Source organism: Garra rufa, chromosome 1 (genome assembly GCF_049309525.1).
Source record: "Garra rufa chromosome 1, GarRuf1.0, whole genome shotgun sequence".
Taxonomy (NCBI): Eukaryota; Metazoa; Chordata; class Actinopteri; order Cypriniformes; family Cyprinidae; genus Garra; species Garra rufa.
Genome location: NC_133361.1, coordinates 50,660,126 through 50,675,836, shown reverse-complemented (window position 1 = coordinate 50,675,836; position 15,711 = coordinate 50,660,126). Strand labels below are relative to the sequence as shown.

Genomic DNA, 15,711 nt, shown 5'->3' with positions numbered 1-15,711 from the left:
ATGCCTCTTCTATCCGTAATAATGCTTTACTTTGGATTACTTGTTATTGTGATGTTTTTTAACTCTCGTTCTGACGGCACCCATTCACTGCAGAGGATCCATTGATGAGTAGTGCTAAATTCATCTGTTCAGATGAAGAAACGTACTCATTTAGATGAGTTTGTTTCTTCATCAGATTTGGAGAAATTTAGCATTACATCACTTGCTCACCAATGGATCCTCTGATGTGAATGGGTGCCGTCAGAATGAGACTTCAAACAGCTGCTAAAAACATCACAGTAATCCACAGCGACTTCAATCTTGTGAAGTGAGAAGCTGCGGGTTTGTAAACCATTGCTTTAAACCATTGTATTACACAAGTCTTTTATCCATAATATTGCTTTACTTTATGGATTACTTGTTATTATGATGTTTTTAACTCTCATTCTGATGGCACCCATTCATTGCAGAGGATCCATTGATGAGTAGTGCTAAATTTTTCTGTTCCGACGCAGAAACAAACTCATCTACATCTTGGATGGCCTGGGGACGAGTACATTTTCAGCAAATTTATGATTTTTGCTAATTGTACATATTTTACAAGTTCCCCAATAGTATAGAAGAGGTACATCGGCATCTTGCACCCACCGAAGTGACTTGAACGCACCGTATAACCTTAGTATTATGAAACTAATGGCACAAACGTAACTAGGCCAGCATTCGTAGAGTGACTAACGATACCTCTGTAGACGAAACCCACAATTGTGCCTGTTGCGCTCTTTCCTCTGTGTCCTTTCCCACTTCGATGGCACCACACTACCTCCACGCCATGCAGCCTTGACCCCAAGTACAACCTTTCCCGTTGAGAAGCCCTTTTCTCGCCGATCTTGAAAACGGTTTCGCCGCCTTTGTTTTTTGGCGAAACTGGATTTAAATCGGCAGCAAAACGGCACGTTCTGCCCGGAGCTTCTACTAACATTCTGTCCTCCACCCGTAGTCCCATTTTATGACTTCACGGCCTGAATCAAAAGGCGCGACTCCTGTAACCATGTGTTTTTAATTTTACATTTTTCTTTTTTCGTTGATCTACCTCTTAGAATAAAGACAAACAGATAGAACTGATCATAAAACTAAAAAAAAAGGACACAAAAAGTTTAATGTTAAGCTTAATGAATCAATAATAATAATGATGATAATAATAATAAATGACTTAAGCAACTGGGTAGCAGCATCTCCATATACTGTAGTGCATAGGAGTCTTTTACTTCCAAAGATGATTTTTCTTCAGTTGTTTTTGAACTTTGTTCAGGATGAATTTGGAAATGTGGGAGGGGAAATAAACATGTCAGTTTCACTCTATCCAATCTCCTTTTTTTGTTTTTCATTATTATTAAACTGACTCTATTTGTTAACTTACAAAATTCTTCATCTTTCTATTTGATTTATATTTCTGATGGCTTTTTAAGAAATGACATAGGATTGTATCTCTTATGTTTGCAATAGAATCCGCTCTCTTTCTCTGTGAACCGCGACTTAGTATCTTTTCAGGCCGCACAGAGCAGCATGATGTTGAAATCATTTTCATTTTTATTGTTTCATTTCACCTGTAATGATGCAACAGGAGAGTGAAGGTCTGTTGAATTAAATGGGGCACATTTTTAGGAGGATGAGAGAGGAAGGAGACTACCTTTACCAGACTACCTTTATCCCTTCACCCTTCTTACAGCAGGTGCCACAGACATTATCAGGACTTTCAGCCTCTGCCTGCCTGATTTTTTTTTTTTTTTCTTTGATTCTCATCCACAATTGTTTTGAACTCCTTGTAAAGAATACAGAGCATAGATATGAATGTGACAATAAAAGATGAGTAAACCGGTGTCTTCTTGTGTTTTTATCTCTGCCTGGCCCCATCTAGCTTAGATCATTTTAGTCATCCTAATTTAAAAGGCTTTATATTACGGTGTGTCATTAGAGACTCAGTATCATTATAATGCAGATATTGGCAGTATATATGAAGCATATTTTTTTATATGATTACAACACAATGGATCTACAATAAAGGTAGATTTAAGGGGAAGGGTCCAAATAGGTCTATATATTCTCAAGATAATATTTTTCATAAATAAAGGTCAGAGAAAGTTGTGGCTTTTTATTGTATTCATTTATTTATTTGTATTTCATTAATAAGAGGATACTGCATTTTTAATAACTTAATTTAAGTATAAATTTTTTGTGTGTTTCCCCATAATCTGAAAAATGAGAAAGCATTGATGAAAAACGAATATAATATTCTTCAGAAAAGTTATAAAAATAAGGAAGTTTGTCAGTTATGTAACATTTGAGCTTTGTGTCAGGAAGCAACAAGATTGTGCTCTTCTCCAGTTAAATCGTGGAAGAGGGTTAATGAAAAATATTTAAAGGGTTATTTCATAAATATAAATACATAAATATATTTTTTTTTTTTAAATCCATATTTTTTTTTATTTTTTTTTTATTTTAATATTTATGTAATGTGTTTGTTTGGTTGCCAACCATTTTGACTATCATTTTATTAATTGATTTAGTTGTATTACCATTACAATTTACAACTAATTATCTTTATTCTTAACACTAAATGAAAACCTTTTTGATGTAAATATTTATGTATACATAAAAATGCATAAAAATTTCCTGTAGAACTCTACATTTCTACACATTTAAATAGATTCATATAAAAGAGGTAACACAACCCACAAACAATATATTTGTAATTGATAATTAAAAATATGATATAGGTTAAGTGTTAGGTAAACTACCAGTCAAAAGTTTTTGAACAGTATGATTTTTATTGTTTTTTAAAGAAGTCTCTTCGGTTCACCAAGCCTGCGTTTATTTGATCTAAAGTACAGCAAAAACTGTACAATTTTAAAATATTTTTACTATTTAAAATAACTTTTTTTATTAAAATATTTATTAAAATGTAATTTATTTCTGTGATTTCAAAGCTGAATTTTTAGCATCATTACTCCAGTCCTTAGTGTCACATGATTCTTCAGAAATCATTCTAATATTCTAATTTGCTGCTCAGAAAACATTTATTATTATTATTATTATTATTATTATTATTATTAATGTTGAAGACAGCTGAGTAGAATTTTTTCAGGTTTCTCTGATAAATAGAAAATTATATAGAATATATATATATATATACACACACACACACACACACACATATATATATATATATATATGTGTGTGTGTGTGTGTGTGTGTGTGTGTGTGTGTGTGTGTATATAAACAGCGTTTATCTAAAATAGAAATCTTTTGTAACATTATAAATGTCTTTATCATCACTTTTGATCAATTTAAAGCATCCTTGCTAAATAAAAGTATTAACAAATATATACAAATTCCAAGCTTTTGAATAATATAGTGTATAATGCTATAAAAGCTTATTATTTCAGATAAATGTTGATCTTTGGATCTTTCTATTCGTCAAAGAATCCTAAAAAAAATACTCAACTGTTTTAAATATTGAGAATAATAATAATAAATGTTTCTTGAACATTTATTTGAAGACTTCTGAAGGATCATGTGACACTGAAGACTGGAGTAATGATGCTGAAAATTCAGTTTGATATTATTTTAAAATATATTCAAATAGAAACCAGTTATTTTAAATAGTAAAAATGTTTTACTATATTACTGCTTTTGGTTCGAATAAATGCAGGATTGGTGAGCAGAAGAGAATTCTTTAAAAATATTAAATATCTCACTGTTCAAAAACTTTTGACAGGTAGTGTAAAAATAATGTACAAATAAAAAAGTATTTATGTAATGTCATGAATATATTTTAAATACACTAATGTGTTGTTATTTGGCTGTAAATTAATGTCATATTTATGTGTATCTAAAAGTTTAATTCATAGATGGATGATTCGTGGACATCTGTGACGTAGGCGTAGTTCTGACCAATCAGCGTTAGGCGGTAAGTTTCAAAACACAAATGGCGACGGAGAGAGCTGAAGCGTGAGTATTGTCTCTCAAACGCTAAAGAAAACGGACATATGTGGATTTAATAAAATATTCGAATTATGTTTATAGTGCTTTATATGTTTAAAAACACTCTATCGCTATAAGAATCAAGTTAGTTCAGTGGCACACCATTGTTTGGATGGTGATTAGCTGAAAGCTAAGTGTGTCTACCTTATGTCATGGTTGTAACTGTAGTTTTCGCTAAAATACCATGAATACAGTCATTGTTATTACTATAAAAAGGCGGCCACTCAGTGTTAGCCACCAGTGTCATTATATTAACCCTCTGATACATCTTTAAATATTTTGTAACCATGTAGGGTTTGGTGTTACACCCAAATACATTCTCATAACTCTTTATGACTGTCATCTTTGTATCTGTGACAGCGTATTTACACTGTTTTAAAAATACTCCACCAATGAACTTTCACAAGGTTGTTTAATTAAATAATTAAAGACATTTGAACTTTAATGTTTACATTTTGTAGATATTAATACAATACGGACGTGCACGTGAGTGTGACAGCTCAAAATGCACTGCATCTGATTATACAGACTGTATATTGTTTTCTTGTTCTGAAGTTTAAAAACATGAAATAATATATATTTAAAATATTTCGTCTTTGTAATCAACTAATAAACGTATATCAGAGGATTAAACTAAATAACCCAAGACACCGAAAGCCTCATTCTAAGACTGATGGTAGTTTTACTATGGTCCTTGTTTTTAAGAACATGATATATGAACAACTAAGATTTAATAAACGCTAAATAGTATTCTCTGATATCAGGCTTCTGGAAAGGACTGACCCTTCCTTTGTGAAATCATGCAACACCACCGAACTGCAGGAAACAGGAGAGGGAGAAATTATTGCTCCCTACCTGATGGTAAGTTTGTTTTATTTATTCTGTTTATATTTATATTATTTATTTTTAAATTACTAAATATTACTTTTGATGACTCTGTTGGCTAATAACCAATTTTCATAGTTTTATTGTAAAAACTCTAACTGTAGTACTATGGTATAAAGTGTTTTACATTAAAAGATTTAAAAAAAAAAAATCCTGATAATTTACTCACCCCCATGTCATCCAAGATGTTCATGTCTTTCTTTCTACAGTCGCAGAGAAATTAAGGTTTTTGAGGAAAACATTCCAGGATTTTTCTCCATATAATGGACTTCAGTGGTCCAAATTGCAGTTTCAGTGCAGCTTTAAACGGCTTTAATAGATCCCAGCTGAGGAATATAAGGGTCTTTTGTATCTTATTTAGAAAGTGACCGATCATTTTGCCAGATAAGACCCTTATTCCTTTTCTGGGATTGTGTAGAGCCCTTTGAAACTGCAATCTTGGAAAGTTTTCCTCAAAAACAATAATCAAGAATTTTTTATTCTGGAACTGATACTTTAAACATACAGGTGCTGGTCATATAATTAGAATATCTTCAAAAAGTTGATTTATTTCACTAACTCCATTCAAGAAGTGAAACTTGTATAATGTATACATTCATTCCACACAGACCAATATATTTCAACTGTTTATTTATTTTAATTTTGATGATTATAACTGACAACTAATGAAAACCCCAATTCAATATCTCAGAAAATTAGAATATTATTTAAGACCAATACAAAGAAAGGATTTTTAGAAATCTTGGCCGACTGAAAAGTATGAACATGAAAAGTATGAGCATGTACAGCACTCGATACTTAGTTGGGGCTCCTTTTGCCTGAATTACTGCAGTAATGCGGCGTGGCATGGAGTCCATCAGTCTGTGGCACTGCTCAGGTGTTATGAGAGCCCAGGATGCTCTGATAGTGGCCTTCAGCTCTTCTGCATTGTTGGGTCTGGCATTTCGCATCGTCCTCTTCACAATACCCCAAAGATTTTCTATGGGGTTAAGGTCAGGCGAGTTTGCTGGCCAATTAAGAAGGTCCTTAAACCAAGTACTGGTAGCTGTGTGCAGGTGCCAAGTCCTGTTGGAAAATGAAATCTGCATCTCCATAAAGTTGGTCAGCAGCAGGAAGCATGAAGTGCTCTAAAACGTCCTGGTATACAGCTGCGTTGACCTTGGACCTCAGAAAACACAGTGGACCAACACCAGCATATGACATGGCACCCCAAACCATCAACCCCAAACAATCAGACCTCCAGCAACGTGGATTCTGTGTCTCTCCTCTCTTCCTCCAGACCCTGGGACCCTGATTTCCAAAGGAAATGCAAAATTTACTTTCATCAGAGAACATAACTTTGGACCACTCAGCTCCAGTCCTTTTTGTCTTTAGCCCAGGCGAGACGCTTCTGACGCTGTCTGTTGTTCAAGAGTGGCTTGCCACAAGGAGTGCGACAGCTGAAACCCATGTCTTGCATACGTCTGGTTCTTGAAGCACTGACTCCAGCTGCAGTCCACTCTTTGTGAATCTCCCTCACATTTTTGAATGGGTTGTGTTTCACAATTCTCTCCAGGATGAGGTTATCCCTATTGCTTGTACACTTTTTTTCTACCACACCTTTTCCTTCCCTTCGCCTCTCTATAAATGTGCTTGGAGCTCTGTGAACAGCCAGCCTCTTTTGCAATGACCTTTTGTGTCTTGCCCTCCTTGTGCAAGGTGTCAATGGTCGTCTTTTGGACAACTGTCAAATCAGCAGTCTTCCCCATGATTGTGTAGCATACAGAACTAGACTGAGAGACCATTTAAAGGCCTTTGCAGGTGTTTCGAGTTAATTAGCTGATTAGAGTGTGGCACCAGGTGTCTTCAATACTGAACCTTTTCACAATATTCTAATTTTCTGAGACACTGAATTGGGGTTTTCATTAGTTGTCAGTTATAATCATCAAAATTAAAAGAAATAAACACTTGAAATGTATCAGTCTGTGTGGAATGAATGTATACATTATACAAGTTTCACTTCTTGAATGGAGTTAGTGAAATAAATCAACTTTTTGAAGATATTCTAATTATATGACCAGCACCTGTATACACAATATATACATTCGTGAATGAATAATGATGTTTTAAGGCCTTTGATTGTTTGTGTAGGACTGCAGACGAAACCAGAAGCATATATTCAGGCAGCTGTGTGTGGTGGATGACATGATCCAGCTGCTGGCTGGTCTAGAGTCAGTGGATCAGCTCCTGAATGAGCCACGTCCTCAAAACCCAGGTAACACACGTCATGGATTATTGTATATGACTGTTTAAGGCTATATTTGCTAAACAGTGAAATGGTGTCTTGTTTCCGGTGTGTTGGCACACAGGTAATGAAGCTCGTTCCGCATGGAAGGCATTAAAAGCAGAATATCAGGAGAGAGTTCAGGAGGTGGAGGGGCTGATCAGCACTCTATGGGTTCGCATGGAGGAGGTTCAGAGTAAACGAAAGACATTGGAGACTTTACTGTCTGCTCTGGAGATAAAGGTAGTCAGACTTTTCTGTCTGACTGTTTTGTGTCAATACATTTAGGAAAACGGCTTTTTATTTGATTTATCAAACACATAGATTTATGTTTTGGACTAATCTGATAAAAAGCGATTTTTCAGGTTGTTATGTACTTATTACACTCATGAATTAAAAAAATGACCACTTTTATAATGCAGTTTTATACAACTAAACATGTACAGTCAAACCAAAAATGATTTAGATACCAGTTGTAATATTTGATTTTTTTTTTTACTAGTGGGTGTAGGACACTATAATTAATTTATGTAAGTGAGGATAGCAAAATAAAGTAATCTGTGACATATTATACCCAAAAGTCATCATCTTCATACAGTGGACTTCCGGTAAAATTGATAAAAAATTTGGGACCAAAAATTTTATTTGACTAACCGACCATGTTTTGTTGCATAGCTTTCTATCAAAGTTATCTGACATTATCAAGACGAATTTGTTCTGACACAGTTTGAACTCTTGAGTTCTTGTCATATTTTATTAGCATTCTCTAAGCTATAGCAAATAAACTGTGATAATGTGAGACATTTTTGAGGTGTCTGAATACATTTTGGTTTGACTGCACTTTATTTGTGATTATCAAGATGAATGTGTTCTGACACAGTTTAACTCTTGTCATATTTAAGTTCTTGTCATATTTTATTACCGTTCTCTAAACTATAGAGAATAAACTGTGATAATGTGAGAAATAAATTTTGGTTTGACTGTAGCTTTACACTTGCATATTCTTACTGTTGTATTGTGCATTAAATCTCATTCCCGTTTAGAAAGAGGAGTGCAAAGAGAAGGAGAGAATAATAGCTAAACAAAATCAGAGAGCTGAGGTAAGATATCCACTCACTTTAGACTTCCTGTTTTGGCTAGTTAGCACCAATAATTTCCACGTTTTTTCACCAAAAACAGCTGAGAGACAAACTAGTTGAATCAAAATGGTTGAATTCGTACTCTTTTTCACTCTCACACAGAAACAAATCAGCTTTCAGCTGGAAGATTCCATCCAGGCAGCCCAAAATGCTATGAATGCATGTGATTTGCGGTTTTCTAAGCTCAAGGATGAGGTTGAAAAACAGCAGGCTCGAATTAGTGATTGGACAATATTAAGAGACGGGTGAGTCTGTACATACACTACTCTTAATAAATCAAATAATTCAGAAAAAAATTAAGCATGAGCACCAAATCAGCATATTAGAATGATTTCTGAAGGATCATGTGACACTGAAGACTGGAGAAATAGATTTTAGTCAGTTTAGATGCCACATTGAATATAATGTGGATAAAAAACGAGGTTGTGAGAATGCAACCCTGTACTTCTTAGATTTTAAAATGTCATATTGTTAGGTTGCTGTGACTGATTACACTGAAGATTTTTTTTTGCAAATATTCAGAATGTTTTTGCTACAAAAATATTTCAACACAATAAACTCCCCTTTTCTTTTAATTTTTTTTCCTTGTCTCTCAGGCTGCAGACCTTGGTCACAGTGACTCACAGAAACATGCAGTACAGGCTGCTGTCAGTCAGTTCCTCTGAGCTGTGCCTTGAGCTCTTGCCTCGTGCCACCGAAAAATCTCTTGAACCCCTGCGTGTCTCCATCACCATGACAACCAGCGATGAATTTCATCTTCAGGTACTGTGTCTCAGCATATATTTCCCTATAGTGATGCTGAGAGCTGTGATCCATGAAGTGAGTGATGAATTACCAAACAAGGAACAAGCTTGTAAATGATAAAACATATATTTTGGGCAAGCGTACGCACACACACTTCACTCACATTGTTATGATGATATTAGTATTAGTAATGATGTATTAAATAGGACAAGAATGCAAAAAAAAACTTCTACAGTGCTATTTACACTACCAAAATCAGCCTTTACTTCAGTTTTCAGTGTCACATTGTCTTTCAAAAATCATTCTAATATACTGATTTTTTAACTTTTATTATCAATGTTGGAAACAGTTGTGCTGCTTAATATATATTTTTTACCTGTGATACTTTTTTCAGGATTCGTGATGAATAAAATTGAAAAAGAACAGCATTTATTCAAAATATAAATCTTTTCTAACAATCTAAGTCTTTGCTAACACTTTATCAATTTAACACATCCTTGCTGAATAGAAGTATTAATTTCTTTAAAAAAAAAAAGAAAGAATAAACATTTACTGACCCCAAACTTTTAGATGGTAGTTTATATTGTTACAAAATACTTTTTAAACATTTTAAATAAATGCTGCCCTTTTCATCTTTTTATTTGTTAAAGAATCCTGGGAAGAAATCACAGGTTCCAACAAAATGTTAAGCAGCACAACTGTTTTCAACATTAATAATAAATCAGCATATTAGAATGATTTCTGAAGGATCATGTGACACTGAATGCTGGAGTAACGATGCTGAAAAATGCAGCTTTAATCACAGAAATAAATTAGATTTTGAATGTATATTAAAATAGAGGAAAGTTATTTTTCATCGTAATAATATTTCACAATATTACAGTTTTTTCTGTATTTTTGATCAAATAAATGCAGCCTTGATGAGCCATAGAACCTTATTTAAAATACATTACAAATCTTACTGATCCCAAACTTTTGAGTGGTAGTGTTTATTTCTCTATAGCCTTATCTGGTTTAAATTTTCTTACATTATCATGTTATTATAAATATGTCTCTTTTCTTCATTTCAGGTGTTTCAGGGATCTGCTGGCCTTGTGGAGGAGGGGGTGAATGGGCATCTCCGGCAAGTGAGCGCCGCCCTTGTGGAGGTGATGGATCGGTATCTAAGTCAAGGAGAGATGCTGTCTGAGATTCAGGCTCTGCACTCCAGGTACATTTACTTAAAGCAGTGGTCCCAAACTCAATTCCTGGAGGGGCACAGCTTTGCACAGTTTAGCTCCAACCATAATCAAACAAGCCTGATCCAGTCAATCAAGGTCTTCAGGATTACTAGAAACTTACAAGCAGGTGTGAGTTGGAGCTTAAATCTTAATATAATTTCTATCTTCCTTATTTTTACTGTAAGTGCAGGCGTGGCCATTTGTAAAATTTATGGATCTGGCTTGCAGTCTCACCCACGCCCAGCTTTTTTTAGCTGTACAAAACAGCTCATTTTGCTGATATTGCAAATTGGTGTGTCTTACCGTATTATGAGGGTGAGTAATTAATGACAGAATTTTCATTTCTGGGTGAAATAACCCGTTAAAGTAACCTTTTCACCACCGTCTTTTATGGTTTTGTTGATTCTCAGTTGCTAAGGAATGTTCTAATTTAAGTAAACAACGCTGTAACTCGGCATTATGTTCTGGAAAGAAAGTGGAAAAACATGTTTTACACTATGAAGAAAACTCCCTGTATCTTGTTTATAATTTTCCACTTGTTTTGTCAGGTTTGCGATTGATTGGTGTCCTGCTGAAAAGCTTCTGATCTTTCTCAAGACTGCGACCACTGTATGTCACCTGGCGGTTGAGGAGGGATACCCATCACATGGCCGAGCTACTCTCCTGTCTGTGAGAAAAGACGGCAATCTGCTTGATATCACTGATCTACAGGTGAGAAAGAGAGAAAATGTTTTTCACTAATTCATAATTTTTCTTTACTGTTTATTATGCAAAGCATCGAATTATGCATACATATTAAAAATTCTTATAAAGTGTGCTCTTTGTGTTTATGTTAGCTTGATATGTTTTTGAAAAACACTTAGAGTAGTTCACTTTAAGAGCAAAAAATTACAGATAATGTACTCACCCCCATGTTATCAAAGATGTTTACGTCTTTCTTTCTTCAGTCGAAAGGAAATTATGGTTTTTGAGTCAAACATTTCAGGATTTCTCTCTATATAATGGACTTCTATGGTGCCCCCGAGTTTGAACTTCCAAAATGCAGCTTAAATGCAGCTTCAAAGGGCTTTAAATGATCCCAGTCGAGAAAAAAGGTTCTTATCTAGCAAAATGATGGGTTATTTAAAAAAAAAAAAAAAAAAAACATACAATTTTTATACATTCTAACCTCAAATGCTCATCTTGTCTAGCTCGGGCAAGAGGAGCATTTGAGATTAAAAAGTATATAAGTTGTAAATGTTTTTAGAAAATAACCGATCGTTTTGTTAGATAAGACCCTTCTTCCTCGGCTGGGATCATTTAGAGCCATTTGAAGCTGCATTTAAACGGGGGCACCATTGAAGTCCATTATATGGAGAGAAATCCTGAAATGTTTTCCTCAAAAAACATAATTTTTTTTACGACTGAAGAAAGACAGACATGAACATCTTGGATGAAAATTGACATTATCTGTAAATTCTTGTTCTGAAAGTGAACTGCTCCTTCAAACTTTCAAGAAAGATTTCAATTTAATCACCACTATAGAGTGTAACCAAGAAGTATAAAGTAGTATCATATTTTCCTTACACATTTAAAGGGATAGTTCAACTAAAAATGAAAATTCTGTCATTAGTTACTCACCCTCGTGTCGTTTCAAACCTGTAAAACCATCGTTCATCTTCAGAAGACAGATTAAGATATGTTTGATGAAATCCGAGAGCTTTCTGACCCTGCATAGACAGCAACACAACTGAGCCATTCAAGGCCCAGAAAGGTAATAAGCACATTGTTAAAATAGTTCAACCGTAATATTATGAAGTTACGAAAATACTTTTTGTGGTACTTTTGTAAACGTGCATCAAAGAAATTGTGAATATAGTCTTTATTTTTGTTTTCTTTGCACACAAATAGTATTCTCGTATCTTCATAACATTACTGATGTCAAATGGACTATTTTAACTATATCCTTAAGACCTTTCTAGGCCTTGAATGTGTCAGTTATACTGCTGTCTATGCATGGTCAGAAAGCTCTTGGATTTCATCAAAAATATAATTTGTGTGCAGAAGATGAACAAAGGTCTTTCTGGTTTGGAACAACATGAGGGTGAGTAATTAATGACAGAATTTCCATAGTTTATGTGTGAACTATTTCTTTAATGCATTTGAGTGTTTAATTTCAGAAACATTTTCAAGTGTATTTTTTCAATGTAAAAGTATGTTGTTGTTTTTTTTAAATAAATATCAGGAATTACTACACTATTCGGAACTACATCCTGAACTAAACTATGCCTTGTTAAATAAATAGTAGTTTACAATGATTTAATAATGTTTTCTTTTTATGAATTTCACTCCTTTAAATATGTTGATTATTTCATTATTTTTACTGCTTTATTATGATATCAATTGTATCTTTTATTATTATTATTTAATGCTCCTCATAGAGGAGGTGCATTATATTCATTTAATGGTTGAATTCCATTTTAATGCCTGTTTACTAAATTTGGTCTTTTCGCATGTGATGTGAGCGTAGTTGAGAGACTACTTTTTCTGACAATGTTCCCCAAGCCAAGTAATTGGTATAGGTCCTTTTATAGGAGGTCAAGATGTTATCAGCTCAGATTCTTGCAATAATACCTCTGTGTCATTTCTGAATTCAGTTTGTTCATCCATGAATCACTGTTTTCAGCCCTCAGTGCAACATCCTGTTCTGACGGAGTGGCTAGAGTATCTCTCCTCCAATCCGAACATCTGACTTCACAAAATGTACCCCAGCCCTGATGTTCGGGTTAGGCTTCATCAATTATGTCACGTCCTGAGTCAGAGTCTGTTATATTACACTTAATCCATTTGCATTGTACAGTTGTAGTTGTATTGATGATACACATAAATGAATGTTTGTATTGTGACTGCGTTGTGAGTCATGAAGTACTTTCAGTCTTTATCTAACCAACCCAGACTGTCATTATTATCATAATTATTATTACTATTTACATAAAATTGCTCTTCACTCATGCCAAAGGGATTGGGATAGTCAGCATTTCAATTCGAGACTCATGTTTTCAAGTAGGTGAGGAGTTTTGCTTTGTTTACTCACTTAGTAAATGCAGTCACATGACATCTATTAGCAGTATAATTTAAATGTAATGTTTGTGTCTAATAAAAATAAATAAATTGAAAATGTATTAAATGACAACTGGTTTTCACTTCCCTCTTTTACGTTTACAGTCAGCTGTTGTCTTTCCTCACTAGAGGGCAGCACTTCCTGTGAAGAGCACCACATGCGTATTGTTCCATCCACTATGGTCTGACATAACAGGTTAGGTAACAATTTAGACTGTATCTGAAGACTCAGTCTTGTTCTTTTGCTACTTTCATATTTAATCCTCTTTTTCGACAGTTGTGTAGAGTCATTTTTTCACTTTTGGAGTGTCGCATTTTTCAGGCATCTCAGGCATGATGATCTCCTATCACGTTGGCTTTTGGCCACCCCCGAGCTTGTTATGAAACACGAGATCAAATTCACAGTGTTTTTTTCCTTCCCGTGTTTCTGACATACTCCACTTGGCACTTAGAGCATGACACCACTCTCTGTACCAGTTATCCGCCCTCAGGCGCTGCACAACAGCAGCTGCTCTCATTGGCCAAATAAGATGTGAGGTTTGCTCTGGATTTGGCCAATAGGGAGCTGTGAAACTCTGATTATGAGGGCACAATGACCCAGTTCTGGGTCCATGTGTGTGGAGAACACCCCACATATTCTCCGCTTGTTCTGGTGTCTGTATTGAGAAAGGGCCTGGGCTACGTGATGTGCTTTGACAATAGTCTTTGTAGATCAGATTCCGTGTCCGGTGGGGAAAATTTAGACAAGAGCTTGGCAAATAATGACTTTTGATGTTTTGAGTCCTTCATAAATACCTCAGTATACTATTGCTTTTTGTCCCTCTGTTTGTCCTGAATGAAATCAGTTTTTTTGTGTATATAATAAAAGCCTCAAAAGATCTTATAGAGAATTTGCAGTATCTTGTAATCAGTATTTGCTTGGATAGCTTGAATTTTTCTTTGTCATTAAAAATATTGGTAATATTTAATCAAGTCAGTATAAAGAGTTGAGTTTAAATGAATGAAGTATTGTGTTTATTCCCCGTTTTTTCCCCTCACTTGCTCATTGTTTTCTGATTTCTCAAGTTTACTGTTATTGAAATGAAATATTTTCTTGGTATTGGGTCTATTGTTGGCTAGGGATTCAATATGTATGTGAATTTACAGTATTTAATATTTCCTCTGCATTTTTTATAAATTTATGTATAACCGTTCAAATGTTTGGGGTTGGTTATATATACAGTTGAAGTCAAAAGTTTACATAAACCTTGCAAAATCTGCAAAATGTTAATTATTTTACCAAATAAGAGGGATCATACAAAATGCATGTTATTTTTTATTTAGTACTGACCTGAATAAGATATTTTACATCAAAGAAATTTACATATAGTTCACAAGAGAAAATAATAGCTGAATTTATAAAAATGACCCTGTTCAAAAGTTTTCATACACTTGATTCTTAATACTGTGTTGTTACCTAAATGATCCACAGCTGTGTTTTTTGATTACTGATAGTTGTTCATGAGTCCCTTGTTTGTCCTGAACGCTTAAACTGTCCGCTGTTCTTCAGAAATCCTTCAGGTCCCACAAATTCTTTGGTTTTTCATCATTTTTGTGTATTTGAACCCTTTCCAACAATGACTGTATGATTTTGAGATCCATCTTTTCACACTGAGGGACTCATGCAACTATTACAGAAGGTTCAAATGCTCACTGATGCCTCAGAAGGAAACACGATGCATTAAGAGCCGGGGGTAAAAACTTTTGAAAAGAATGAATTTCTTATTTTGCCTAAATATCATATATTTTTTTATTACGTGTGCTGCACTTCAGAGGCTACAGAAGATACATGTTTCCCAGAAGACAAAATAAGTTAAATTTACTCTGATCTTCAAATTTCAAAAGTTTTCACCCCCGGCTCTTATTGCATCTTCCTGGAGCATCAGTGAGTGTTTGAACCTTCTGTAATAGTTGCATATGAGTCCCTCAGTTGTCCTCAGTGTGAAAAGATGGATCTTATAATCATAGTCATTGTTGGAAAGGGTTCAAATAGACTAAAAAATTTTAAAAAACACATAATTTGTGGGACTATTTTTCTAAAGAACAGTGTGCAGTTTAACTGTTCAGGACAAACAAGGGACTCATGAACAACTATCACTAAACAAAACAGCTGTGGATCATTCAGGTAACAACACAGTATTAAGAATCAAGTGTATGTAAACTTTTGAACAGGGTAGTTTTTAAAAAATTCAACTATTATTTTCTCTGCTGGACTATATGTAAATGTCTTTTATGTGAAATATCTTATTCAGGTCAGTAGTAAATATAAAAAAAACATGCTTTTTGTATAATCTCTCTTTTT

The 15,711-nt window shown here is 34.3% G+C and overlaps 1 protein-coding gene across 1 annotated transcript; it reads left to right on the top strand.

Annotated features, from left to right (window-relative positions):
• Nucleotides 1-3,960: 3,960 nt before the first annotated feature.
• Nucleotides 3,961-13,428, top strand: LOC141323731 (uncharacterized). The gene is made up of 10 exons (XM_073833495.1): nucleotides 3,961-3,987; nucleotides 4,785-4,881; nucleotides 7,036-7,159; nucleotides 7,254-7,411; nucleotides 8,212-8,268; nucleotides 8,410-8,552; nucleotides 8,904-9,069; nucleotides 10,122-10,261; nucleotides 10,820-10,982; nucleotides 12,937-13,428. The coding sequence occupies exons 1-10, from the start codon at nucleotides 3,965-3,967 to the stop codon at nucleotides 13,000-13,002; spliced, it is 1,137 nt and encodes a 378-aa protein (XP_073689596.1). The 5' UTR covers nucleotides 3,961-3,964; the 3' UTR covers nucleotides 13,003-13,428.
• The last annotated feature ends 2,283 nt before the right edge of the window (nucleotides 13,429-15,711 follow it).

Excerpts from the sequence above, each read along its gene's own strand:
- LOC141323731 (XM_073833495.1), top strand. The coding sequence starts at position 3,965 with ATGGCGACGGAGAGAGCTGAAGC. Across the intron at positions 7,412-8,211 it reads TGTCTGCTCTGGAGATAAAG|AAAGAGGAGTGCAAAGAGAA; the intron begins GTAGTCAGACTT and ends ATTCCCGTTTAG. Across the intron at positions 10,983-12,936 it reads TTGATATCACTGATCTACAG|CCCTCAGTGCAACATCCTGT; the intron begins GTGAGAAAGAGA and ends CACTGTTTTCAG.